General features: G+C 47.0%; 1 protein-coding gene across 1 annotated transcript in view; it reads left to right on the forward strand.

Annotated features, from left to right (window-relative positions):
• Nucleotides 1-27,338, forward strand: part of LOC137541430 (F-box and WD repeat domain containing protein 10B-like) — a 60,832-nt gene extending 33,494 nt beyond the window's left edge. Inside the window, exons 8-13 of the mRNA XM_068262712.1 lie at nucleotides 4,700-4,848; nucleotides 9,280-9,422; nucleotides 11,071-11,229; nucleotides 17,735-18,024; nucleotides 18,868-19,068; nucleotides 23,505-27,338. Coding sequence (XP_068118813.1) covers nucleotides 4,700-4,848; nucleotides 9,280-9,422; nucleotides 11,071-11,229; nucleotides 17,735-18,024; nucleotides 18,868-19,068; nucleotides 23,505-24,379 — 1,817 coding nt within the window. The 3' untranslated portion in view covers nucleotides 24,380-27,338. The remainder of the gene's footprint in view (nucleotides 1-4,699; nucleotides 4,849-9,279; nucleotides 9,423-11,070; nucleotides 11,230-17,734; nucleotides 18,025-18,867; nucleotides 19,069-23,504) is intronic.
• The last annotated feature ends 299 nt before the right edge of the window (nucleotides 27,339-27,637 follow it).

Genomic DNA, 27,637 nt, shown 5'->3' on the forward strand with positions numbered 1-27,637 from the left:
ATAGCAGAATGCAGTAAAGAGGCCCTGTAGTGACATATAGCAGAATGCAGTAAAGAGGCCCTGTAGTGACATATAGCAGAAGGCAGTAAAGAGGCCCTGTAGTGACATATAGCAGAATGCAGTAATGAGGCCCTGTAATGACATATAGCGGAATGCAGTAAAGAGGCCCTGTAGTGACATATAGCAGAACGCAGTAAAGAGGCCCTGTAGTGACATATATCAGAATGCAGTAAAGAGGCCCTGTAGTGACATATATCAGAATGCAGTAAAGAGGCCCTGTAGTGACATATAGCAGAATGCAGTAAAGAAGCCCTGTAGTGACATATAGCGGAATGCAGTAATGAGGCCCTGTAATGACATATAGCAGAATGCAGTAAAGAGGCCCTGTAGTGACATATAGCAGAATGCAGTAAAGAGGCCCTGTAGTGACATATAGTAGAATGCAGTAAAGAGGCCCTGTAGTGACATATATCAGAATGCAGTAAAGAGGCCCTGTAGTGACATATAGCAGAATGCAGTAAAGAGGCCCTGTAGTGACATATAGTAGAATGCAGTAAAGAGGCCCTGTAGTGACATATAGTAGAATGCAGTAAAGAGGCCCTGTAGTGACATATATCAGAATGCAGTAAAGAGGCCCTGTAGTGACATATAGCAGAATGCAGTAAAGAGGCCCTGTAGTGACATATAGCAGAATGCAGTAAAGAGGCCCTGTAGTGACATATAGCAGAATGCAGTAATGAGGCCCTGTAATGAAATATAGCAGAATGCAGTAAGGAGGCCCTGTAGTGATATAGCAGAATGCAGTAAAGATGCCCTGTAGTGACGTATAGTAGAATGCAGTAAAGAGGCCCTGTAGTGACATATAGTAGAATGCAGTAAATAGGCCCTGTAGTGACATATAGCAGAATGCAGTAAAGAGGCCCTGTAGCGACATATAGCAGAATGCAGTAAAGAGACCCTGTAGTGGCATATAGCAGAATGCCGTAAAGAGGCCCTTTAGTGACATATAGCAGAATGCAGTAAAGAGGCCCTGTAGTGACATATAGTAGAATGCAGTAAAGAAGCCCTGTAGTGACATATAGCAGAATGCAGGAAAGAGGCCCTGTAGTGACATATAGCAGAATGCAGTAAAGAGGCCCTGTAGTGACATATAGCAGAATGCAGTAAAGAGGCCCTGTAGTGACATATAGCAGAATGTAGTAAAGAGGCCCTGTAGTGACATATAGCAGAATGTAGTAAAGAGGCTCTGTAGTGACATATAGTAGAATGCAGTAAAAAGGCCCTGTAGTGACATATAGCAGAATGCAGTAAAGAGGCCCTGTAGTGACATATATCAGAATGCAGTAAAGAGGCCCTGTAGTGACATACAGCAGAATGCAGTAAAGAGGCCCTGTAGTGACATATAGCAGAATGCAGTAATGAGGCCCTGTAATGAAATATAGCAGAATGCAGTAAGGAGGCCCTGTAGCGACATATAGCAGAATGCAGTAAAGAGGCCCTGTAGTGACATATATCAGAATGCAGTAAAGAGGCCCTGTAGTGACATATAGCAGAATGCAGTAAAGAGGCCCTGTAGTGACATATAGCAGAATGCAGTAATGAGGCCCTGTAATGAAATATAGCAGAATGCAGTAAGGAGGCCCGGTAGTGACATAGAGCGGAATGCAGTAAAGAGGCCCTGTAGTGACATATAGCGGAATGCAGTAAAGAGGCCCTGTAGTGACATATAGCAGAATGCAGTAAAGAGGCCCTGTAATGACATATAGCAGAATGCAGTAAAGAGGCCCTGTAGTGACATATAGCAGAATGTAGTAAAGAGGCCCTGTAGTAACATATAGCAGAATGCAGTAAAGAGGCCCTGTAGTGACATATAGCAGAATGCAGTAAAGAGGCCCTGTAGTGACATATAGCAGAATGCAGTAAAGAGGCCCTGTAGTGACATATAGTAGTGGAATGCAGTAAAGAGGCCCTGTAGTGACATATAGCAGAATGCAGTAAAGAGGCCCTGTAGTGACATATAGCAGAATGCAGTAAAGAGGCCCTGTAGTGACATATAGCAGAATGCAGTAAAGAGGCCCTGTAGTGACATATAGCAGAATGCAGTAAAGAGGCCCTGTAGTGACATATAGCGGAATGCAGTAAAGAGGCCCTGTAGTGACATATAGCAGAATGTAGTAAAGAGGCCCTGTAGTGACATATAGCAGAATGCAGTAAAGAGGCCCTGTAATGACATATAGCAGAATGCAGTAAAGAGGTCCTGTAGTGACATATAGTAGAATGCAGTAAAGAGGCCCTGTAGTGATATATAGTAGAAAGCAGTAAAGAGGCCCTGTAGTGATATATAGCAGAATGCAGTAAAGAGGCCCTGTAGTGACATATAGCAGAATGCAGTAAAGAGGCCCTGTAGTGACATATAGCAGAATGCAGTAAAGAGGCCCTGTAGTGACATATGGCAGAATACAGTAAAGAGGCCCTGTAGTGACAAATAGCAGAATGCAGTAAAGAGGCCCTGTAGTGACATGTAGCAGGATTCAGTAAAGAGGGCCTGTAGTGATATAGCAGAATGCAGTAAAGAGGCCCTGTAGTGACATATAGCAGAATGCAGTAAAGAGGCCCTGTAGCGACATACAGCAGAATGCAGTAAAGAGGCCCTGTAGTGACATATAGCAGAATAAAGTAAAGAGGCCCTGTAGTGACATATAGCGGAATGCAGTAAAGAGGCCCTGTAGTGACATATAGCAGGATGCAGTAAAGAGGCCCTGTAGTGGCATATAGCAGAATGCAGTACGTTAATTATCTTAGTTTCAGCATCAGAAACACTTCCTGTATCTATATATTTCTGTATCTTGGTATGTAGCTCCGCCCTCCCAGTGATGTCACAGCCTAGGCTGTTTAGCTATGCAGAATTCTCCTCCCAGAGTATTCTGGAGATCAGGATACTTTTTCATCTGGCTTTAGAACTCCCAGGAAACAAACATTCTGCAGAGACTCACACCTGGAACAAGCATGCAGCCAGCGGAGTCACACCTGGAACAAGCATGCAGCCAGCAGTCACACCTGGAACAAGCATGCAGTCAGCAGAGTCACACCTGGAACAAGCATGCAGCCAGTGGAGTCACACCTCGAACAAGCACGCAGCCAGCGGAGTCACACCTGGAACAAGCATGCAGCCAGTAGAGTCACACCTGGAACAAGCACGCAGCCAGCGAAGTCACACCTGGAACAAGCACACAGCCAGCAGAGTCACACCTGGAACAAGCATGTAGCCAGCAGGGTCACACCTGGAACAAGCATGCAGTCAGTGGAGTCACACCTGGAACAAGGATGAAGCCAGCAGAGTCTCACCTGGAACAAGCACGCAGCAAGCGGAGTCACACCTGGAACAAGCACGCAGCCAGCAGAGTCACACCTGGAACAAGCGTGCAGCCAAGGGGGGAGCACCTGGAACAAGCATGCTGCCAGTGGAGTCACACCTGGAACAAACATGCAGCCAGCGGAGTCACGCCTGGAACAAACATGCAGCCAGCAGAGTCACACCTGGAACAAGCACGCAGCCAGCGGAGTCACACCTGGAACAAGCATGCAGCCAGCAGAGTCACACCTGGAACAAGCATGCAGCCAGCGGAGTCACACCTGGAACAAGCATGCAGCCAGCGGAGTCACACCTGGAACAAGCATGCAGCCAGCGGAGTCACACCTGGAACAAGCATGCAGCCAGCGGAGTCACACCTGGAACAAGCATGCAGCCAGCGGAGTCACACCTGGAACAAGCATGCAGCCAGCGGAGTCACACCTGGAACAAGCATGCAGCCAGCGGAGTCACACCTGGAACAAGCATGCAGCCAGCGGAGTCACACCTGGAACAAGCATGCAGCCAGCAGTGTCACACCTGGAACAAGCATGCAGCCAGCGGAGTCACACCTGGAACAAGCATGCAGCCAGCGGAGTCACACCTGGAACAAGCATGCAGCCAGCGGAGTCACACCTGGGACAAGCATGCAGCCAGCAGTGTCACACCTGGAACAAGCATGCAGCCAGGGGAGTCACACTTGGAACAAGCATGCAGCCAGCGGAGTCACACCTGGGACAAGCATGCAGCCAGCAGTGTCACACCTGGAACAAGCATGCAGCCAGGGGAGTCACACTTGGAACAAGCATGCAGCCAGGGGAGTCACACTTGGAACAACCATGCAGCCAGCGGAGTCACACCTGGAACAAGCATGCAGCCATGGGAGTCACACTTGGAACAAGCATGCAGCCAGCAGAGGCACACCAGACTCACACATCTGATCTGCATGCTCATTCCGGGGCAATGAATTATACTATTGGAGGCGGAGCCTCAGCACAGAAGCCAGGCAACCTGCATTGTTTATTACAAGCTGAGCATCATCACAGAAGATGTATTTTGTGGTAATTATCAGTGATTTTGTTTTAATTATTTCAATCTTCCATGATCAGGGACTTGCAGGATAAGTGTCACTCCGGGGATACTAAGGATGGAAACGTATTTTGCTTTATAGAAGAAAAAAATATGTGGAGACAATGAAACAGAAAGCTAGCCTCTCACCCACAATGCTCTTCTGCCCTAGGCTGTTGCCTGTGTTGCCTTCCCATAAGCCCGGCATAGCAAAGAGCACTACACCAGAACTTCTCCTGTTCTGCACATTATTTATATCAGTAAATCTTTTCTATTCCTCAGTGTGGAATGTGGAGACCGGGAAATGCCTGCGGACCTTTAAGCACAAGGAGGCGGTGCTGGCGGTGAAAATGCGGGAGAATATGGCGGTGAGCGGCTGTGAGAAAGGAGTGGTGAAAGTCTGGCACATCGAGGCTGCGGAACTAATCAAGGTAATGCGGGGGAGGGGTTGCTGCTGGTACTGTCACTGCTGGCGTTACAGGGGGGCAGGGGTAGGGGACCTATGGCTCGGGAGCCAGATGTGGCTCTTCTGATGGCTGCATCTGGCTCACAGACAAATCACTAGGGGTTGAGTCACTAAGCTACAGTGCTCAAGCAGCACAGCTAGTGTGGCAGCGCAAGTAACATTTTCAAAGTAGGCACGTTACTGCTGTAGCAGCACTACTAACTTACTCGCTCCTCCCCCAAAACTAACGGCTGCTGCAACTGTCCCACCCTACACCCCGTCAGGTCCAGTGACTTTATAGGACGAGATCCCTGCACTTTGATTGGCCCAATAGGCTGCCTTTCACTTGACAAGCAACCTATTGGGCCAAAGTGCAGCGATCTTATCTAATAAAGTGAATCAACCCCCAACTTAGCTAGCTAATTGTACAAGCTGTTAGTTGGCATTTCTCCTGTCTGGCGGCGAAATTGCTGATGTTGCTGAAACCCAAGAGAGGCTGAAGACGTGTCTGACACTACCACTGCCCGGAGGAATAACTGTATACACATCACCATGGTAACAGGAACGTGAGCCCTCTGCTGCGCATGCACACTGTGCCAGTTTGAAACATATTGTATGGCTCTCACATAATTACATTTTAAAATATGTGGCATACATTTATGGATCTCTCAGTCAACAAGGCTTCTGACTCCTGCTTAAAGGGAACCTGAACTGAGAAAAATGATGTAAAACAAACACATGATGTACCTGCACATGAATATTACATACTTACCTCGCCGTCAGTTCCTCTCAGAAGCTCACCATTTTCTTCTAACAACAATTCCTTCCAGTTCTGACTAGATCTAGTCAAACTTGTCTCTCAGGAAGCTGAAGCCACTAGGGCCCTTTTGCTCTATATCAGTTGCTGTCAGTTATACATCAGTTGCTGTCAGTTATAACTGAAAGAGCAACTGATGTGCAATGTAATGTCCATGTTTCCCTATGGCTCAAGTGGGAAATATTACAGTTTAGCAGTGTACTAACCAGGAAGCTGTTATGGGGTAATGGCCATTTTTAAAATAGAGGACAGAGAATCCCAACTGATCACAGTGGACAAACAGGATGCGGGAGAGGAGAAAGAGAGTGAGGAGTAGACTACATGGAAGGTAAGTATGATGTGTGTATGTTTATTTAGATTCTCATTTTTCAGTTCAGCTTTGCATTTAAGTAGAACTGCAGTTGATTTGCTTCATTTCATATGAGAGCGCAGCTAATGATTTAACTAAAACTTTAAAAATGCATTTTTAACTTTAAAATTGAAATGTGCTGCTTAGGCCTTGCCACCTTTGAGTTCTCCGCAGCCAAAGAAATGTATTATATTTAAAGAACAACTGAAGAGAGAGGTATATGGAGGCTGCCATGTTTATTTCCTTTTAAGCGATACCAGTTGCTTGGCAGCCCTGCTGACCCTCTGCCTCTAATACTGTTAGCCATAGCCCCTGAACAAGCATGCAGCAGATCAGGTGTTTCTGACATTATTGTCCGATCTGACAAGATTAGCCACATGCTTGTTTCTGGTGTGATTCAGACACTACTGCAGCCAAACACACCAGCAGGGCTGCCAGGCAACTGGTATTGTTTAACAGGAAATAACCGCCTTCATATCCCTCTCACGTCAGTTGTTTTTTAAAAGGAACCCGAGGTGAGAAGGATATATTGCCATATTTATTTTATTGTAAACAATGGCAGTTGCCTGGCAGTCCTGTTGATCTTCTGGCATAAATACAGTGGGATGCAAAAGTTTGGGCAACCTTGTTAATCGTCATGATTTTCCTGTATACATTGGTTGTTACAATAAAAAATGTCAGCTTCCATTGGATAAGCGGTCGACGTGTTCTCAGTACGCGCTCCGCCGCTGTAAACAGTAGCCACATGGGTTCATTGCGTGTCAGCTGATCTGCGGACACGCTGCTGAGTTATTGGTTAATTTGGATTCCTTTACTTTCTGATTGGTTAGTCCTTGTATATAGCTAAGGTGAGCGCCCTCAGACATCGCCCGTGATAGCATTAGCTGTGGCGTGTTGCTGGGTATGCGCTCACACTCTGATTGATCTCTTTTGCCGACTGCCTTGTATCCTGACCAAGCTTTACTCTAGATTGATTCCCGTTGCCGACCACTGCTTGTTCCTGACTTTGTCTTCGATTGGATTACCTGTTGCTAACTTTGCTTTGTACCTGGACTCGTCTGATTGCCGCCTGGATAGACCCCTGCTTGATTAAGGACTCCCTTGAACTCTGCCTGGACCGACATTGACTTGAACAGACCACGCTACCTGTAAAGTGTTTAGGTGTAGGTGGACGTTCTGAGCAGATCGTTCAGAAAGAGCCTTATCAGTCCGCCGACAGCATGTACACACGCGCACACTGTCGGCTAAAGACCGCCCAGCGGGAGGGTCCAGCGGACCCGTTGTTGCATCTGGTAATGCGTGTGTACGCACCTTTTGAACTGCCTCACCAGCCTGCAGTCACCTGACTATCATCTGGACTGCCTCAGCCTTCAGGTGACTATACTACTTGTGAATACTGTGCCTTGTATAATAACTACTGGTTTGTTTGGTGGATACTATCTGTCAGTCTGTATGCTACATCTACCTGCAGGGTTACTGTAGTTCTGTCTTAGGTAGGAATTTGTGCAGGTGTTACGGGCTGGGCTATAGGTCAGTCATATGGGCATACAGCCTGACCTATAGTCATTGACCAGACTAGCCTGACACCCCTGACCTACATACACAGGTGAATCAAATTATGAGAAAAAGTATTTAACGGAGTCCATTGTAAGTTTCCCTACTCTTAATTTTCTCTGAAGAGTAGCAACATGGGGGTCTCAAAACAACTCTCAAATGTCCTGAAGACAAAGATTGTTCACCATCATGGTTGGGGAAGGATACAGAAAGCCGTCTCAGATTTCAGCTGTCTGTTTCCACAGTTAGGAACATATTGAGGAAATGGAAGACCACAGGCTCAGTTCAAGTTAAGGCTCGAAGTGGCAGACCAAGAAAAATCTCGGATAAACAGAAGCGATGAATGGCAAGAGTCAACCCACAGACCAGCACCAAAGACCTACATCATCATCTTGCTGCAGATGGAGTCACTGTGCATAATTCAACCATCGGCACACTTTACACAAGTAAATGTAGAGGAAGCCTTTTCTCCGCCCACAGCACAAACAGAGCCGCTTTATGTATGCTAAAGCACCTTTAGAACAAGGTGCTGTGGACTGATGAAACTAAAATGTAGTTATTTGGGCATAACAAGGGATATTATGCATGGAGGAAAAACACCTGCTACCTACAGTAAAATATGGTGGTGATTCCATCATGCTGTGGGGCTGTGTGGCCAGTGCAGGGACTGGGAATCTTGTCAAAGTTGAGGGACGCATGGATTCCACTCAGTATCAGCAGATTCTGGATTCCAATGTCTAGGAATCAGTGACAAAGCTGAAGCTGCGCTGGGGCTGGATCTTTCAACAAGACAACGACCCTAAACACTGCTCAAAATCCACTAAGGCCTTCATGCAGAGGAACAAGTACAACGTTCTGGAATGGCCATCTCAGTCCCCAGACCTGAATATAATTAAAAATCTGTGGTGTGAGTTAGAGAGAGCTGTCCATGCTCGGAAGCCATCAAACCTGAATGAACTAGAGATGTTTTGCAAAGAGAAATGGTCCAAAATACCTTCAACCAGAATCCAGACTCTCATTGGAACCTACAGGAAGTGTTTAGAGGCTGTAATTTCTGCAAAAGGAGGATCTACTAAATATTGATTTCATTTCTTTTTTGTGGTGCCCAAATTTATGCACCTGCCTAATTTTGTTTAAACAATTATTGTGCACTTTCTGTAAATCCAATAAACTTCATTTCACTTCTCAAATATCACTGTGTGTCTCTCCTATATGATACATTTAACTGACATTTTTCATCCTAACAACCAACGATTTATACAGGAAAATCATTTATACAGGAAAATCATGACGATTAATTGCCCAAACTTTTGCAACCCACTGTAGTGTCAGAGTCAAAACCCTGGAACAAGCATATGGCTAATCCAGTAAAGCCTGGGTCAGAGTACCTGATCTGCACATGCTTGTTCGGGTCTATGGCTAAAGGTATTAGAGACACAGATCAGGGAGACACAGATCAGGGAGACACAGATCAGGGAGTATTTTTTAAGTCAGTAAATACTGTATGGCAGCCTCCATATACCTCTCATCTCGGGTTCCCTTTAAATAACAACAAAACTCGTGAGCAACCAGCACCACCTTGTGGTAAGCTGTAAAAATAACGTGGAAGAATGTTTTGATGGAGATTGGCACAATGTAGAACGATAATATTTCAGTTCGGTCTGACGGAGCGCCATGCCTTTTTGTTTCATGCATAGACATTAACTGGCCACCAGGGGGCGATCAAGTGCCTCTCCTTTGACCAGTGGCACCTGGTTTCGGGGGCTGCGGATGGATACGCCATCGCCTGGAGCATGATGGGAAAGTTCCAGAAGCGACTGATGACCTTCAGACATCCGAAGTAAGGAGACCATCATGTGCTAATAATATGTGAGACTGAGGAGGAGGGACTTGCCCGCTGATTCCTGATAGCTAAACGCCAATAGTGGTAAATCCTCCACTCCACTCCTCCACTAGAGCAGTTAGAGCACCACCATCAGGCCATCACAGGGTCTTATTATATACCTGCTTCATATAGGCAAAGTTGCAGAGAGTCACTGAGATTTGGTGCTCTGCAGAGAGTCACTGAGATTTGGTGCTCTGCAGAGAGTCACTGAGATTTGGTGCTCTGCAGAGAGTCACTGAGATTTGGTGCTCTGCAGAGAGTCACTGTGATTTGGTGCTCTGCAGAGAGTCACTGAGATTTGGAGCTCTGCAGAGAGTCACTGAGATTTGGAGCTCTGCAGAGAGTCACTGAGATTTGGTGCTCTGCAGAGAGTCACTGTGATTTGGTGCTCTGCAGAGAGTCACTGAGATTTGGTGCTGTACAGAGAGTCAGTGAGATTAGGTGCTGTGCAGAGAGTCACTGAGATTTGGAGCTCTGCAGAGAGTCACTGAGATTTGGAGCTCTGCAGAGAGTCACTGTGATTTGGTGCTCTGCAGAGAGTCACTGAGATTTGGTGCTCTGCAGAGGGTGACTGAGATTTGGTGCTCTGCAGAGAGTCACTGAGATTTGGTGCTCTGCAGAGAGTCACTGAGATTTGGTGCTCTGCAGAGAGTCACTGTGATTTGGTGCTCTGCAGAGAGTCACTGAGATTTGGAGCTCTGCAGAGAGTCACTGAGATTTGGAGCTCTGCAGAGAGTCACTGAGATTTGGAGCTCTGCAGAGAGTCACTGTGATTTGGTGCTCTGCAGAGAGTCCCTGAGATTTGGAGCTCTGCAGAGAGTCACTGAGATTTGGAGCTCTGCAGAGAGTCACTGAGATTTGGTGCTCTGCAGAGAGTCACTGTGATTTGGTGCTCTGCAGAGAGTCACTGAGATTTGGTGCTGTACAGAGAGTCAGTGAGATTAGGTGCTGTGCAGAGAGTCACTGAGATTTGGAGCTCTGCAGAGAGTCACTGAGATTTGGAGCTCTGCAGAGAGTCACTGTGATTTGGTGCTCTGCAGAGAGTCACTGAGATTTGGTGCTCTGCAGAGGGTGACTGAGATTTGGTGCTCTGCAGAGAGTCACTGAGATTTGGTGCTCTGCAGAGAGTCACTGAGATTTGGTGCTCTGCAGAGAGTCACTGTGATTTGGTGCTCTGCAGAGAGTCACTGAGATTTGGAGCTCTGCAGAGAGTCACTGAGATTTGGAGCTCTGCAGAGAGTCACTGAGATTTGGAGCTCTGCAGAGAGTCACTGTGATTTGGTGCTCTGCAGAGAGTCACTGAGATTTGGAGCTCTGCAGAGAGTCACTGAGATTTGGAGCTCTGCAGAGAGTCACTGAGATTTGGTGCTCTGCAGAGAGTCACTGAGATTTGGTGCTCTGCAGAGAGTCACTGAGATTTGGTGCTCTGCAGAGAGTCACTGAGATTTGGTGCTCTGCAGAGAGTCACTGTGATTTGGTGCTCTGCAGAGAGTCCCTGAGATTTGGTGCTCTGCAGAGAGTCACTGAGATTTTTTTGGGGGGAGGGGGGGGGGATTCATTATAATACTATAATTATAATAATGACATAATCTTGTTTCTGCAGAGAGGTGATGTGCCTGGAGCTCCTCTTCCTCAGGGTAATTACGGGTTGTGCGGACGGTAAGATCCGCGTATTTAATCTGCTGAACGGCGACTGCCTGCGGGTCATGAGGGCCAATAGCCGTGGAGATCCGGTGGCCGCATTGTGCATCCAAGACAACAGGTATGACAGAGGCGTGTTCATACATCTGGCCTGCAGATGGCACTATGCTACTTGCATTTCTTATAGGATGATCTGCACTGCTGTGGGCTGTTGGTTCCTGTTTTATGCATGTTGGAGACGCACCGGAAAGTACTGCATTATGCAGAGAGCTGCTGAAGCTTGTACATTAACCCAGTTCCAGTTATTCTGCATCTGTGACTACCAGGGTCGGATCTAGACTTTTTGCCGCCTGATGCAAACTTGGGAGATGCCGCCCCCTCTCCTCACCCTCCCCCAGTATAATAACCCCCCCCCCCCCAGAATAGGTAGCTGGAGGGGGTAGCAGGCAGGTTGGGGGCAGAGGCCACAGTGATCATACCATGCGGTTGCGCTTAATAGCTGGAGGGGGAGCGCAGATCGGGGTACCCAGTTGAGGGAGGGGGGGTCCGATCCTCCTCCCCGCCGCTGTGCCGCTGCCCCTCTTCCTGCCTGCTACTCCCTCCAGCTCGGCCGCCCCCTCCCACCCACGGCCAGGCAGGTGCGCCCCCCGACTTTGCCGCCTGAGGAACCCGCCTTACCTGGCCTCATGGGCGGCCCGGCCCTGGTGACTACTGAAAACAACAGGCTGTATACAAAGATCAGGATCAACCCCACACACAGGCCTGGGAGCACGAATCTGTGACGCATAATAGTGCAACATACCTGATCTGTAGGGCGCAGGCACACACTCCCCACTTTCCATTAGATTTAGGGACAGACCCTGAACTATAAGGCCGGTTTCACACTGAGAATTGGCAGTAGCGATGCGGCGACCGCACCGCCAAAAACAGATCTTCAGGGATTACCGCGTTGATACGCGGTAATCCCCGTCTGGCAGCCGGCCAAGCTCGAAGTGACACTCACTTCATGTGGCCGAATCTGTCACGTACGCAGAAGCGTATTGTTAACAATACGTGTTCGCGCATGCGTGATGCGTAAAACTTGCAGCGGGTTTTCACACACGCGTCACCCTAGACTTCCGTCGTACCGCGTCCGTGTGTAAGTCCCCATAGACTTTGATTGGTCTGCAGTGGGGGGGGGGGGGGGCGTGAAAGAGTGTGAAAGTTCACTGAACGGACAACATTCTCAGGCCTGGAACTACAAAACACTATCGCTAATCGCAATCGCTAGCGTTCTGTATGAGCGGTTTGTAAGTGATTTCATGAGCGTTTTAGGTAGCGATTTTAAAAAGTATAATCAATTTACCAGCGGTTGTGTAGCGATTAGCATTTTTAATTCTGATTGGTCCTTTTCATTAATTTTCATTTTGTTACATTGTGCAGTAATGTAAAAACGCTAGCAAAATCGCTCTATGTAGCTTTTGACGAGCGATTACGCCAGCGTTTATATACTTTACATTGCCTAAACGCTAATCGCTAACGCTCAAAAATGCTGCATGTCCTGCGTTTTGCGATTTGGTAATCGCAATCGCTCCAGTGGAATTTGGCCCATCCATTAACATTAGCTGAGCGTTTAGGGAAATCGCTAGCGGTTTGAATCGCTCCCTAAATGCTCAGAAAATCGCTCTAGGGGGTTCCAGCCCTTACAGCGGATACAGAACAAATCTCTGTGTATGACAGTATGTTCCAAGGTGGCCACACACTATACAATAAAAAGTTCAAATTTTTTGGCAGTTTGGTAAAAACGATCGGTTGTACAGAGAAATTGAAAGCTTTTTTTTTATTATTTGTTTTAATCTGTTTGAATTTCCCATTTTTCTTTGCAAAAAAAAAAAAAAAATAAGATCGGGAGAGGTGGATTTTTCTGATCAATGTTTATGAAAATTAAATGGTGTGTTTGGTAGAGTGACGATTTCTCGATGTATAGAACCAAGCAATCTCTCAGCATTTTCACTCATTTTTTGTTTCCATTAGTGGGAGAAAAATGTAAAATATGTGTCTGGAACATCGATCAGAGTTTTGAAATATTAAGCTCAGTTCCAAAAAACGAATCGCAAACGCGTTACTTACAGCATTTTTGGAATGATTCAGGAGCGATCACGGTACAGTGCTTACAAAGCGATGACCGAGATTGCTCTGAAATCTCGGAAGTGTCCAGTGATTTTTACCCCGCTAATCAAAGTAAAATGACTTGAGCAAAACTCTAGCGATTAGCTCTCGTTTTGCGATTTTAGATGTGAACGGGGCCTTAAACCTGCCCTGAAGTGAAGGACAACTGAAGTGAGAGTGATATGGAGGCTGCCATAGTTATTACCTAAATAAATAAACTATACCAGTTGCCTGGCTGTCCTGCTGATCTATTTGGCTGCAGTAGTGTCTGAACCACACCAGAAACCAGCATGCAGCTAATCCAGTTACACTAAAGTCACCTGCTCGGCTGCATGCTTGTTCAGGGGCTGTGGCTAAATGTATTAGAGGCAGAGGATTAGCAGGACAGCCAGGCAACTGGTAATGTTTACAAGGAAATAAATATGGCAGCCTCTCACTGTAGCTGTCCTTTAATGTACACCTGTAACAAAAAAAGTGCCCTGATGGCTCCCCCAATAAGTGCCGATAAGCACCGCGCAGGCACGGCAATATTTACCTATTGCAATCCAGCGCAGTGACCGCTCTCTGATGGGCTTCTGCGGAAATACCCGAGCCCGATCGGGTCCACTCTACTGCGCCTGCGCTGGATTGCGATAGATATAGATTTACCTCTCTGCTGTTGGGGTGCTGCAGCTCTGCATCACCAGGACAGCGGAGGACAGGGAAGCCTCATTAGGACCCAGAGGCTTCCCCCTCCCGAGGTAAGTACCTCCCAGGGGCTGTTTTTTTTTTTATGACAGGTTTACTTTAACCACTTCAGCCTACAGTGTTGTTCACCTTCTGCACCTCCCATTCATTTGCCAATAACTTTATCACTATTTATCACAATGAAATGATCTATATCTTGTTTTTTCCGCCACCAATTAGGCTTTGTTTGGGTGGTACATTTTGCTAAGAATTATTTTATTTTAAACCCATTTTAACAAGAAGATTAAAGAGACACTTAAGCCAGACAAAAAAAAATGAGTTTTACTCACCTGGGGCTTCTACCAGCTCCCTGCAGCAGTCCTGTGCCCTCGCAGCCACTCACTAATCCTCCGGTCCCCCGCTGCCAGCTAGTTCTGCCTCTACCAGCCCCCTGCAGCAGTCCTGTGCCCTCGCAGCCACTCACTAATCCTCCGGTCCCCCGCTGCCAGCTAGTTCTGCCTCTACCAGCCCCCTGCAGCAGTCCTGTGCCCTCGCAGCCACTCACTAATCCTCTGGTCCCCCGCTGCCAGCTAGTTTAGTTTTTGCCGACAGGCCCGTCAGGACTGGCCACGCGTAGCTTTCTCCGCATTCCCGACTGTAATTAGCGCTATTGCGGACCGCAACGCGTACAAAAATACGCGTTGCCACATTACAAACGCATAGATATGTGGCAACGCGTATTTTTGTACGCGTTGTGGCCCGCAATAGCGCTAATTACAGTCGGGAATGCGGAAAAAGCTACGCGTGGCCAGTCCTGACGGGCCTGTCGGCAAAAACGAAACTAGCTGGCAGCGGGGGACCAGAGGATTAGTGAGTGGCTGCGAGGGCACAGGACTGCTGCAGGGGGCTGGTAGAGGCAGAACTAGCTGGCAGCGGGGGACCGGAGGATTAGTGAGTGGCTGCGAGGGCACAGGACTGCTGCAGGGGGCTGGTAGAAGCCCCAGGTAAGTAAAACTTTTTTTTTTTTTCTGGCTTAAGGTTCACTTTAAGGCCTCTTTCACAGCACGACGTTAAAGTCGCACGTTAGATAATATTTTAACACAGAATACCGCACATCAATACTAAAGTCTGTGCAACACTCACAGTGCACACGCGTTGTGTGTAACGTGTAGCAATATTTAGAAAGTGCTGCATGCTGTGCGTTTAGCAATACATTTGCTGCGTTATGTGTGTTGCACATGCTCAGTAAGGTTTTTTTTAAAAAAAAAAAATTAACGCATGCGCCGTTTTTGTTCAATCACTGTGCGACGAAAACGGCGCACCAAACACAGGGCTAAATAACGTCCAAGTTATAGTCTTTTAATGCGTTGCATTAGGGGCATGTTATGCGACCTTAACGTCGCATCAAACGCAATGTCCCACTGTGAAAGAGGCCTTAGAAAGAAATGGAAAAAATTCATTATTTCTCCGTTTTTGGCCATTATAGTTTGAAAATAATACATGCTACTGTAATTAAAATCCACGTATTTTATTTGCCCATTTGTCCCGGTTATTTCACCATTTAAATTATGTCCCTATCACAATGTATGGCGCCGATATTTTATTTAGAAATAATGGTGCATTTTTTCAATTTGCGTCCATCACTATTTACAAGCTTATAATTTTAAAAAATATATTAATATACTCCTTTGACATGTATATTTAAAAAGTTCAGACCCTTAGGTAACTATTTATGTTGTTTGTTTGTTTTTATTGTAATTTAAAAAAAAAAGTTATTAAAAAATGTATTTGGGTCATTTTTAGTGTGGGAGGTAAACGGCTAATTTTAAATGTAATATAATGTAATTATTTAATAAAAAATGTATGTGGGTGTAGTTTACTATCAAAAAAGTCAAAAAGGTCAAAAAAGTCCTGGAAGCGTACGATCACGCTTCCAGGAACTAGAAAGAAGGCGGGAAACTTTTTTTGGGGGCAGAAAGACCGCGGCCTCTGATAAGAGACCGTTGGTTTTTCTGCGGGGGACTTAGATTGGTGAATGGGAACTTTATTCCCATTCACTGATCGGGGGGCTAATGGCAGGCAGCGGGAGCACGCGCAGGAGTGCACTTCAGGCAGCAGGAGCTGCATAGTCTATCTAGACGGATATATCTGTCCAGATAGACTTAAAGGAGTTAAACACGCATGTCTGCGTGTAACTAACCTTTTTTGTAGCTGAATCGCCCTCTCCGTTCTCCCTGAGAAATGTATCTATTTTCTGTGGTAAGCTCCGGTCGGGGACCCGACCCCGAGGTCGGGCTCCTCAGCGACCCGGAACTACATTGGTAATGCAGGCGCAGTATAATGATTAACACTGTGCGGACGCTGGCGTAGAGAGCTTCCAAAGCGTGCATCCGTTTACGCGTACTGAGCCGTCGGAGGAGGGTTTGAGCTTGCTTCGTCACTCGCACGCCAAACACTCCGCTTCAGCCACCGCCCTAAAACACGCCCACTCCCTTCAGCCGCCGCCTAGCCTGATGAAATAATCCAATAAGGTCTCAGCCTCCGCCTGCCTGCGCGTCTCATGCGCGGATGATCTGTGCTGGGAGCGCGCACGAGACGAGGCGGCGGCTGACGGGAGTGGGCTGAAAGGAGTGGGAGTGTTGATGGGCGGTGGCTGATGCGGAGGGTATGGCTTGCGAGTGACGAAGGCAAGCTCAACCCCTCCTCCGGCGCTCTACTACGTGTGTGCAGCCGTACAAGAATGTATGGAAGCACGCATTGCAAAACAACTTCCCCCTGCATTCCAAGTAAAGGATCAGGGAAGTATGGCCATTGTATGGTAATATTACTTCCGGGGCAGCAAATACAAACGGCCCGAATTGTGGAGCCGGTGAAGCCCCGGGGAAAAAAAAAAGGGATGCGATCCTGCACAGATCAGGCTTGTGAGCAGCTGCAGGTAGGCCATTTTAACTGACATTATTTTGCCTGATAACTCCTTTAAGTGGTTAAGCAAGCAGCGTTTGTGTGTGTATGAGTGTGAAAGAAGTTTTATGGGTTCTTTTGCTTGACACAACTCTAAGAACCCCATGTAGAGAAATGATATGAAGCAGTTTAGGAACATGTATCTCCCCCTGTTGCTAGGAGGGATGCATATAGCTGTCAGTTATTGGGAGTAGTGATGAGCAGAAATGATGCACATACGTAATTATGCATCGCAATACGCAATTATGCATCGTAATTGCAATGTGAAATTTCGAGGGAATAGCGTAAATAATTTTCGTAGGTAAATGTTACCATTTGTAATTACGCATGGATTTCCGCGTCATTTACGCGCAATTTCATGCCGACTTTGGCGGTGAACAGCAAAGTCCCCATACATGCCATTGCTACCACAATTGCTACATATGTTAAGTAGAATAGTGTGTACAAGTTACAAAAAGAATTGTTCAAAAAGATTTTGAGAAAATCAATTTTAAAAATACAAAAATAGTTTTAAAAACCATTTTTCTTTGCATTTTTTAAATTTATTTTCTCAAAAACTACACAATCTTTTTAAAAAATTATTTTTTAGTACCCACTCTTCTTCTGAACATATATAGCAATGTCGACAAAAAATTATGCATACATTACGATTGATTATGCAAAGTTAATTGAATTATGAACTTACAATTACGTATAGGCGTAATTGTGAAAATGTATGCGTAAATTTGCGTAATCGTAATGAGCAGATTACGCTCATCACTGATTGGGAGGGCAGAAGCCAGTCCTCTTGATGAATATAGATGTGTCTCCTTGTTTTGATTGTTGTATTAATGCTGAGATTCTGTCTGCAGAATGGTGATTAATGTCCTGAGCAGCATCATGATCTTCCAGTTTGAGGACGTCTCCTGGGATTACTCGCAGACCTCGGAGCGCGTGGATGTCCTGAAGGAGCGGGAGAGGTTTCACTCCTCCCCCCTCAAGGTCCGCCCCTACAGCTACGTACGGGCGCAGCGCATGAAACGCGTGGGCTCCAGCAACAGGAAGATCTACCAGACGGGAGAAGGGGAGGGACTGGAGGCCAGGAGTCAGCTGACCCATCACGCACGCAGTCTGTCCGCCAGGAGCACCAAGCGGGCCCACGGTACTGTATAATACGGTGGCACTACAGTCAGCATTACTGCAATGCTCCACTTATACCTACAGAAAACATAACATAACTGCTAACAGTACACAGGAATAAGTGGGGGGACCTCTAGTGGCCAAATCATAAAATTACACCTATGTACACCAAATTGAATACACTATACTACTAATTTGCCCCCCCCCCCCCCCCATAGTTACCAAAATTAACCACTTGAATAAAAAATAAAATTAAAAAAAGTGACATTTAAAAAAAAAAAACATAAATAGGGACTCAACTTTTGTTTTAATATGTTTGTCATCAGGGTTTATTAGTGTTTATTTTTTCACAAATAAGAGCTTGTAATTGGTGATGGATACAAAATTGAAAAAATACACCTTTATTTCCAAATAAAATATTGTCGCCATACATTATACATTTTTGTAATAATCAGGACTAATGGGCAAATAAAATGTGGGGGTTTTATCCACAGTATCACGTTTTATTTCAAAACTATAATGGCTGAGAAGTCTTTTTTTCCATTTTTTTTCTTGTTATTCCCGCTAAAACGCTTATAGTATAAAATAATTCTTAGCAAAAAGTACCATTCAAAGAAAACCTAATTGGTGGTGAAAAAAACAAGCTATAGATCATTGTAGTGTGATAAGTAGTGATAAAGTTATTGGCGAATGAATGGGAGGAGCACTGAAAGGTGAAAATTGCTCTGGACCATAAGGGAAAAAACTCCTCAGCTGTCAACTGGTTAAATGATGATCAGAATTCTCCCTCTCATTAGGGGCTGGCAGTTACAGCAGCCATTGGTGGGTTTGTCCACAAGACGTGAACCTGTTTGTCTCTCTGCAGATCTGCATGTCGAGTCTCTAAAGCCGTCGACGTGGCCAGAGCTAGTGAAATACCGCCGGAGCTACGCCTACATCGACTTACAGCCCGAATTCATTAGGAAGCCGCCATCAGCCTGCAGACCGCACACAGCAGCGCACAGCAGCGCAGAGGCCTATAGCAGAGCCAGTACTGCCCCCGATGTGAAGGCCAATGAGGATTCAGGTATACAGAGATTCAATGATTGTTCTTATACAGAGGGAAGAGACCTGTGGGATAGTTCTCGCCCCAGTGTATACAGCTGATATAGGACTGTCTAGCAGAGTGCAAGATGTCTCCTCCTCCAATTCATATTTCTGTTGTGTGGTATAATTCCCTCCCCCACTCATTGTGTGGGTGTTGCAGGAAGGACAGGGAATGTGATATAACCTCATCTCTCTTCCCAGGGGTCTGCATACACATACAATCACTGACAGATGAGTCGATACTGTATAAATGGGCGTGGTCAAGCACACCGTGGGCGTGGTCATGGGTGGGGCCAAATATACATGACCTTAGCAGTGATGTAAAAGGTCTGCCAAGGAAGTTTAAGCTCTGCCGTAGTATATCCCCCAAAAATTGATGTAATCTGACAGCATTTCACCAAAAAGACACAATCTGGTAGAAGTTCCTCCAAAATACAGATAATATGGCAGTGGTTCCCCCAAAATAGACAATGTGGCAGCAGCAGTTCCACCAACATACACATAATTTGGAAGCAGTTCCCCAAAATACGCAAAACCTGACAGCGGATCACCCAAAATACATGGAACACCCAAAAGACATAATCTGGCAGTAGTGGTCCCCCAAACATACACAATCTGGCAGCAGTTCCCCAAAATACACGTAATCTGGCAGCAGCCGTTCCCCTAACATACACATAATCTGGCAGCTGTTCCCCAAAATACATAACAGCGGTTCCACAAAAATGCAGATAATCTGACAGCAGTTCCCCCAAAATAGGTACCCCCAGGTAGCCAGGTCTATAGGTGTCCCCAGTATAAGTAGCCTTGAGTATAGTAGTCCCCAGTATATGTAGCCAGAGGTATAGTTGCCTAGTATATGTAGCCAGGGGTATATGTGCCCAGTATATGTAGCCAGTGGGATATGTCCCCAGTATATGTAGGCAGGGGTATATGTCCCCAGTATATGTAGGCAGGGGTATATGTCCCCAGTATATGTAGGCAGGGGTATATGTCCCCAGTATATGTAGGCAGGGGTATATGTCCCCAGTATATGTAGGCAGGGGTATATGTCCCCAGTATATGTAGGCAGGGGTATATGTCCCCAGTATATATAGGCAGGGGTATATGTCCCCAGTATATGTAGGCAGGGGTATATATGCCCAGTATATGTAGGCAGGTGTATATGTCCCCAGTATATGTAGGCAGGTGTATATGTCCCCAGTATATGTAGGCAGGGGTATATGTCCCCAGTATATGTAGGCAGGGGTATATGTCTCCAGTATGTGTAGGCAGGTGTATATGTCCCCAGTATATGTAGGCAGGTGTATATGTCCCCAGTATGTGTAGGCAGGTGTATATGTCCCCAGTATATGTAGGCAGGGGTATATGTCCCTAGTATATGTAGGCAGGGGTATATGTCCCCAGTATATGTAGGCAGGTGTATATGTCCCCAGTATATGTAGGCAGGTGTATATGTCCCCAGTATATGTAGGCAGGGGTATGTCCCCAGTATATGTAGGCAGGTGTATATGTCCCCAGTATATGTAGGCAGGTGTATATGTCCCCAGTATATGTAGGCAGGGGTATATGTGCCCAGTATATGTAGCCAGTGGGATATGTCCCCAGTATATGTAGGCAGGGGTATATGTCCCCAGTATATGTAGGCAGGGGTATATGTCCCCAGTATATGTAGGCAGGGGTATATGTCCCCAGTATATGTAGGCAGGGGTATATGTCCCCAGTATATGTAGGCAGGTGTATATGTCCCCAGTATATGTAGGCAGGGGTATATATGCCCAGTATATGTAGGCAGGTATATATGTCCCCAGTATATGTAGGCAGGTGTATATGTCCCCAGTATATGTAGGCAAGTGTATATGTCCCCAGTATATGTAGGCAGGGGTATGTCCCCAGTATATGTAGGCAGGTGTATATGTCCCCAGTATATGTAGGCAGGTGTATATGTCCCCAGTATATGTAGGCAGGGGTATGTCCCCAGTATATGTAGGCAGGTGTATATGTCCCCAGTATATGTAGGCAGGTGTATATGTCCCCAGTATATGTAGGCAGGTGTATATGTCCCCAGTATATGTAGGCAGGTGTATATGTCCTCAGTATATGTAGGCAGGTGTATATGTCCCCAGTATATGTAGGCAGGGGTATATCCCCAGTATATGTAGGCAGGGGTATATGTCCCCAGTATATGTAGGCAGGGGTATATGTCCCCAGTATATGTAGTCAGGGGTATGTCCCCAGTACATGTAGGCAGGTGTATATGTCCCCAGTATATGTAGGCAGGTGTATATGTCCCCAGTATATGTAGGCAGGGGTATGTCCCCAGTATATGTAGGCAGGTGTATATGTCCCCAGTATATGTAGGCAGGTGTATATGTCCCCAGTATATGTAGGCAGGGGTATATGTGCCCAGTATATGTAGCCAGTGGGATATGTCCCCAGTATATGTAGGCAGGGGTATATGTCCCCAGTATATGTAGGCAGGGGTATATGTCCCCAGTATATGTAGGCAGGGGTATATGTCCCCAGTATATGTAGGCAGGTGTATATGTCCCCAGTATATGTAGGCAGGGGTATATATGCCCAGTATATGTAGGAAGGTGTATATGTCCCCAGTATATGTAGGCAGGTGTATATGTCCCCAGTATATGTAGGCAGGTGTATATGTCCCCAGTATATGTAGGCAGGGGTATGTCCCCAGTATATGTAGGCAGGTGTATATGTCCCCAGTATATGTAGGCAGGTGTATATGTCCCCAGTATATGTAGGCAGGTGTATATGTGCCCAGTATATGTAGGCAGGTGTATATGTCCCCAGTATATGTAGGCATGGGTATATGTGCCCAGTATATGTAGCCAGTGGGATATGTCCCCAGTATATGTAGGCAGGGGTATATGTCCCCAGTATATGTAGGCAGGGGTATATGTCCCCAGTATATGTAGGCAGGGGTATATGTCCCCAGTATATGTAGGCAGGGGTATATGTCCCCAGTATATGTAGGCAGGGGTATATGTCCCCAGTATATGTAGGCAGGGGTATATGTCCCCAGTATATGTAGGCAGGTGTATATGTCCCCAGTATATGTAGGCAGGTGTATATGTCCCCAGTATATGTAGGCAGGTGTATATGTCCCCAATATATGTAGGCAGGTGTATATGTCCTCAGTATATGTAGGCAGGTGTATATGTGCCCAGGTAGCCAGGTGTGCCCCCAGCCCCCCACCCGGAGGGAGCAGAGCAGGGAAGGCGAGCTATAGGGACAGCGGGGATGGGCGGACATCTCCCCCCCCCATCCCTCACCTTTGTGCTCCCCTTCCTGCCTCTCCCCTCCGGCGTTTTATGTGTCGGCCCGGCGGCGAGAGTGGGCGGAGACTTACCTCGTTCCAATCGCATGAGACGCTCCTCTCTGTGTGCGGCTAGAAGACCAGACTAGCCGCACACAGAGCGGAGCGTCCCATGCGACTGGAACGCAGGAAGTCTCCGCCCACTTTCGCCGCAGGCCCAACACTTAAAAACGCTGGAGGGGAGAGGCAGGAAGGGGAGCACAAAGGTGAGGGATGGGGGGGGGAGATGTCCTCCCATCCCCACTGTCCCTATAGCTCGCCTTCCCTGCTCTGCCCCCCTCCACACAAGCCAGGGTGAACGGCGTTCACTTTGAAGAAAAAGTGGGTGGACGCCGTTCACCTGCGTTCACGCAGGACTCGACCCCTGATTTTACCGATCCCCTTGCCCAATGCCAATTCATTAAACTTATTACCGCACTGAAAATTACCAACTTGTGAGGTAAATTACTGACTTGTGCCGTAAATACCTCCAGAAATTGAAATGCACAACGATTAAAGCATTGGGTAACAAGTAAAACTGTCTGGTATTTATCTCCAGCTCTGACCAGCCGTTTACTCACAATCTCCATGCGGTACCGTATTGTCAGATGTAGCAGACAGCCAATAGGGAGAGCCACATAGCCCTGCTTCTCACCCTATTTGATCCGATACTCCGGTGGGTGGTACTTCAGAACAGCAGAGCAGGAGAAAGAGACATTTAAAAAAGCTTTTCTGTATCCCTTTAGCTGTGCATATCTGTATACTGATACACAGAAGAGCTCTCTATAGTTAGCATAGATGCACTGGACAGAAAATAGAATGGCTCATACACAGATTTGTAAGAGAAGACTGATAGCTTGCTGCCTGACCTGCTCCACAGCCGGTGAGACTACCAAGCAGGGCTTCGTGAATTGAAGCATGTTTTTTCGGTATATTACCGAAGTTCTACCGCATGCAGGAAATCTTAGTGAATTTGTAAAAAAGAAAGTGTAAATTACCGAATGCAGTATTTTATCTAAATTATTTTACCAAACTGCCCTTAGTGAGTTGAGGCCATTGTGTTTAGGCCCCTTAATATTACTTTTCTTATTTGATTCCAGATGGAGAGTCAGGCTACGGATCCCCTGGTCGAAAATCAGCCGTTTCGATAAGCGAGAGCGCGACATTGCGTCGTATGAAGGGGCGAGGCCCTCACACTCCAATGAGTCCCGACCACATCCTCCTCAAAGTCAGCACCTTACAGAATCTCCAACGAGTGGATGAGATCGGGCTAAATCTGGAGTACAACTCCAGGATTCGGGATGTCTGGCGACCTCCTTTGTCCAGAAGCCAAGAGGAGAAGGCGGGTCAAGCTTCCCGTTCAAAAGAAGCGGAAAAGGTTGACGTTTTGGCCATTCTCGAGTATCTCAAGTCTTCCACCGCTCCTGCTGAGATGAAGAACATCATTACGGCATTTGAGATGAGAAAATTGAGTCTTAAATTGAAGGAGTCTCTCCATGGGCCAGAGATTCAGTCCACCATACCAGCTCCAGCAGTTGTGCGACCTCAGACCAGCTGTGGCTACAGGAAGAAGGAGCGAAGGCCAACCTTGTCTAGAAGGTCCACTTCAGCAGTGGAGATCGGCGTGAAGAGAATTGGCTTATATACCAGCCCTGAATCTGTGCAGCCTATAAGGATGGTCATGGGCCAGAATCACCAGAAGGTCATCTCAAAACGGGCAGCAACAGCGCCGGTGGCCTCGGTAGATCCGTACCGAGAGAAGAGCGGCTTCCAGTTACTCACCGTGAAGCAGCTGAAGGAGTTCCAGCAGGAGAAGATGTTCCAGCACAGAGAAGCTGAGGCCCTCACACAAGCCACCAAAACCAAAGAGAGCAGGAAGGCCTGGCTGAGGAAAATCAAGGGCGAGAACATCGATGGCTTCACCAAGGAGGGGAAAATTGCTGCGCCTGAATTTGGGCCAAACGTCTATCTATAATCACGGTACGGAAATCCACAGGACTCGTTTCCTGCTCATGGAGGAAGTTGTTCTAAGAGTGGAGAACTGAGGAGTGATCCACCTGCTTATGGAGGAAGTTGTTCTAAGACTGGTGAAATATGGAGATCATGAGTGGTCCACCGGCTCAGAGTTGGAACATTACTGATAATTGCGATTGTATTTGATGGGTTCTGGAGACATCTTGATTGATCAATGTTCAAATCGGAATTAGAAGTATGAATATAGATGCTTAAGTCACTGTGAATTCCACCTCTTTGAACTACAAATTATTAAGATCAGTGAAAACTATATGCCCTTTCCCCAATGTTGTCAAACCCTCCCATCCCCTCACGGTGGCCCTATGATAGACAATACAATACAATACCATTTGTAAAGTGCTTCTCTCTTATTGGACTCGAAGTGCATGGATATGTCTCAGATCAGTACAGGGCTGCAGGCTGGACTGTGTTACAGAAGAAACCGTCAGGTGTTTGTACAACCCAGACTAAACAAATGGCTTTTCAGTTTGGACTTAAATGCTTCCAGGACTGGAGCTGTCCTGAGTGGGTGTGGCAGGGAGTTCCAAAGTGTAGGGGCAGCATGACGGAAGGCCCTGTCTCCAAAGGTTTTGAGGTGGTCTCAAGGTGGGGGTGACCAAGGTATTACATCCTTTTGATCTAAGATTGTGGGGGATGTGATGCAGTTGCAACAAGTCCTTCTGATATCCAGGGCCCAGATTGTGCAAGGATTTGAATGTCAATAAGCCAATCTTAAACAGAATTCTCCATTTTATCGGTAGCCTGTGGAGTTTGTGAAGGATTGGTGTTATGTGGCAATGGTGGGGTGGGTTAGTTAACAGCTTTTCGGTGGCATTCTTTACTAGCTGCAGGCGGGGCAGGTCTTTGTTTGGAAGGCCTGTATAGAGAACATTGCAGCAAACCAGCCTTGATGTGATGAAGGCATTATGGTTGGAAAATCCGTTGGAGGTAGGAGGTGTTTAATCCTTGCCTGATATGATATGAAGGCCCATCTAAGAGGTGTCATACACCAATATAGTCACCATAACAGTGAAAACCATGAATCCCCCATCACGAGTGAGGCCACAATAGTGTTGGACAAACTTGCTGCTGTGCAGTTTCCTGGGTGAGCGGCTTGCCTTTCAGTTCACCAGCCACCAACAAACCTGCAGTCTGGTGTACCCGTAAATCCCCATGTGAACGGGCATCCGTCTGTTTGTCCGCACTGGCCATCACCTCTTGTCACCTTTCCCCGGCTGCTAAGCATGGACAGGGGGAGCTGTAGACGAGTTTGGACTGCTTGTGGCGGAGGGGGTTTAACTCGTATCCCACGAAGCATCCTACGCCACATCTAATCGCGTTCCACGTCACTCCCATGCTTCCTTCTACCAAGCTGGAGAGAGAAGCATGGGAGTGACGTGGGACACGCATAGAGTGCATTGGCGCCTGGGTAAGTTAACCCCCTCTTGGCCGTTGGCAGCCCAAATTTATTTACATTTTGATTAGGTGTGGCTATCACTCGTAATGAGCATCGCTAGCTGCAAATGGGAAGCAACACATAGAAGAAGGGAGTTTATGCCAAGGGGGCTGTGCATGGAAGTGAGGGGCTGGGGTACACATGGAAAGGGGGCTGCACATGGAATGGGAATGGGACTGCTACACATGGGAGTGGAGCCAGATGACCTAGGGATGGAAAAAACATACGCCTGCCCTCACTGGAGCTGCTCTGGCGCCTCTTAGTGGATCAAATAAAAAGTACACATTAATTTACAATGAAATAAATAAAATATTAAACCTGCATAATAAATAAACAGCTGATTTCACATACGGCAGCCCAGTGCTGTCCGCGGATAATATTGCACACCGGGACCCTCGCCTGTGGTGTTCAGGCCGCTGGGCAATTGCTTTGGATACCGCCTCCACTCGCGGCGGTGGGACAAGGTCCTCCAGCACCCAAGGCAGAGACACCAAAGTGCGCCCCTCCATCCCTCCCACCCCAGCCGTCACACACTGATTGCTATTAGACTAAGAGGCACCCCAGGGTCCCCAACACCTTCATCTCTAGTTATCTGGCTTGCAGGCACTGCCATGTATCCCCTTTTCTTATTTCTCTCTACTTCAAACAATAATAGCTGAGTGAGCTGTGCGCCCCTTGGGCCCTCCTACACTGCGCCCTGAGGCTGGAGCCTCTCTCGCTTCTGCCTCCGCCCCCTCCTACACTGTGTCCTGAGGCTGGAGGCTCTCTTGCCTCTGCCTCGCCCTGCATCCCCTCCTACACTGCGCTCTGAGGCTGGAGTCTCTCTCACCTCTGCCTCGCCCTGCACCCCCCTCCTACACTGTAACCTGAGGCTGGAGCCTCTCTCGCCTCTGCCTGGCCCTGCGCCCCCTCCCACACTGCGCCCTGAGGCTGGAGCCTCTCTCGCCTCTGCCTGGCCCTGCGCCCCCTCCCACACTGCGCCCTGAGGCTGGAGCCCCTCTCGCCTCTGCCTGGCCCTGCGCCTCCTCCTACACTGCGCCCTGAGGCTGGAGCCTCTCTCGCCTCTGCCTCGGCCCAACCCTTGCCCTTTCTACTCATGCACCTTTGTTAAGCCTATTGGGTTGGTGGCGTGCATGGTGTTTTCCCCGGGGTCTCACCACCCTCAGGCAGCACTGAGCTGCCATCCGTTGAAGAGATCAGCTGTCAGTTTATTATATTAAGTTAATACGTTCATTCTTCATTTATTTGAATTGTTGTAAATGTATGTGTACTTTCTATCAGATCCACTGAGAGACGCCAGAGCACCAGCTCCAGGGAAGCAAATTACAGGGAAGCAGATTACATGCTGTGCTGAGGAACAGAGCGGAGCAGCCGACGAATAGGGATGGTCGGGAAAGCCCTTTTCCGATTTCACCAAAATTACGATTTCCACCAACGCCAATCACTGGTTTTTCTCATTTCCGATTTCCGATATTTGAGGAGTATTTCCTTAGTTATTTTTTTGCATAAAAAATGCAAATAAAAAATAAACAATAAAAATAATAAAAATTAAAAATTGGGAAATCAGTGTTGTGATTGGTCTAATGTGACCGCGGCGATCCAAGTTTTGCAGATAAATTCTGCGTTCTCTGATCGGTGCAATGCTTCCAAGTTCTGTGATTGGGCTAAAATTCCCGAGCTGCGGTAAATCGGATTTTCAAGGAATTAGATTTCCGTTTTTTGATTTCCGTTTTCCAATCGGAAATGCTGAAATTTAAAGTTCCG

Source organism: Hyperolius riggenbachi, chromosome 12 (assembly GCF_040937935.1).
Source record: "Hyperolius riggenbachi isolate aHypRig1 chromosome 12, aHypRig1.pri, whole genome shotgun sequence".
Lineage (NCBI taxonomy): Eukaryota > Metazoa > Chordata > Amphibia > Anura > Hyperoliidae > Hyperolius > Hyperolius riggenbachi.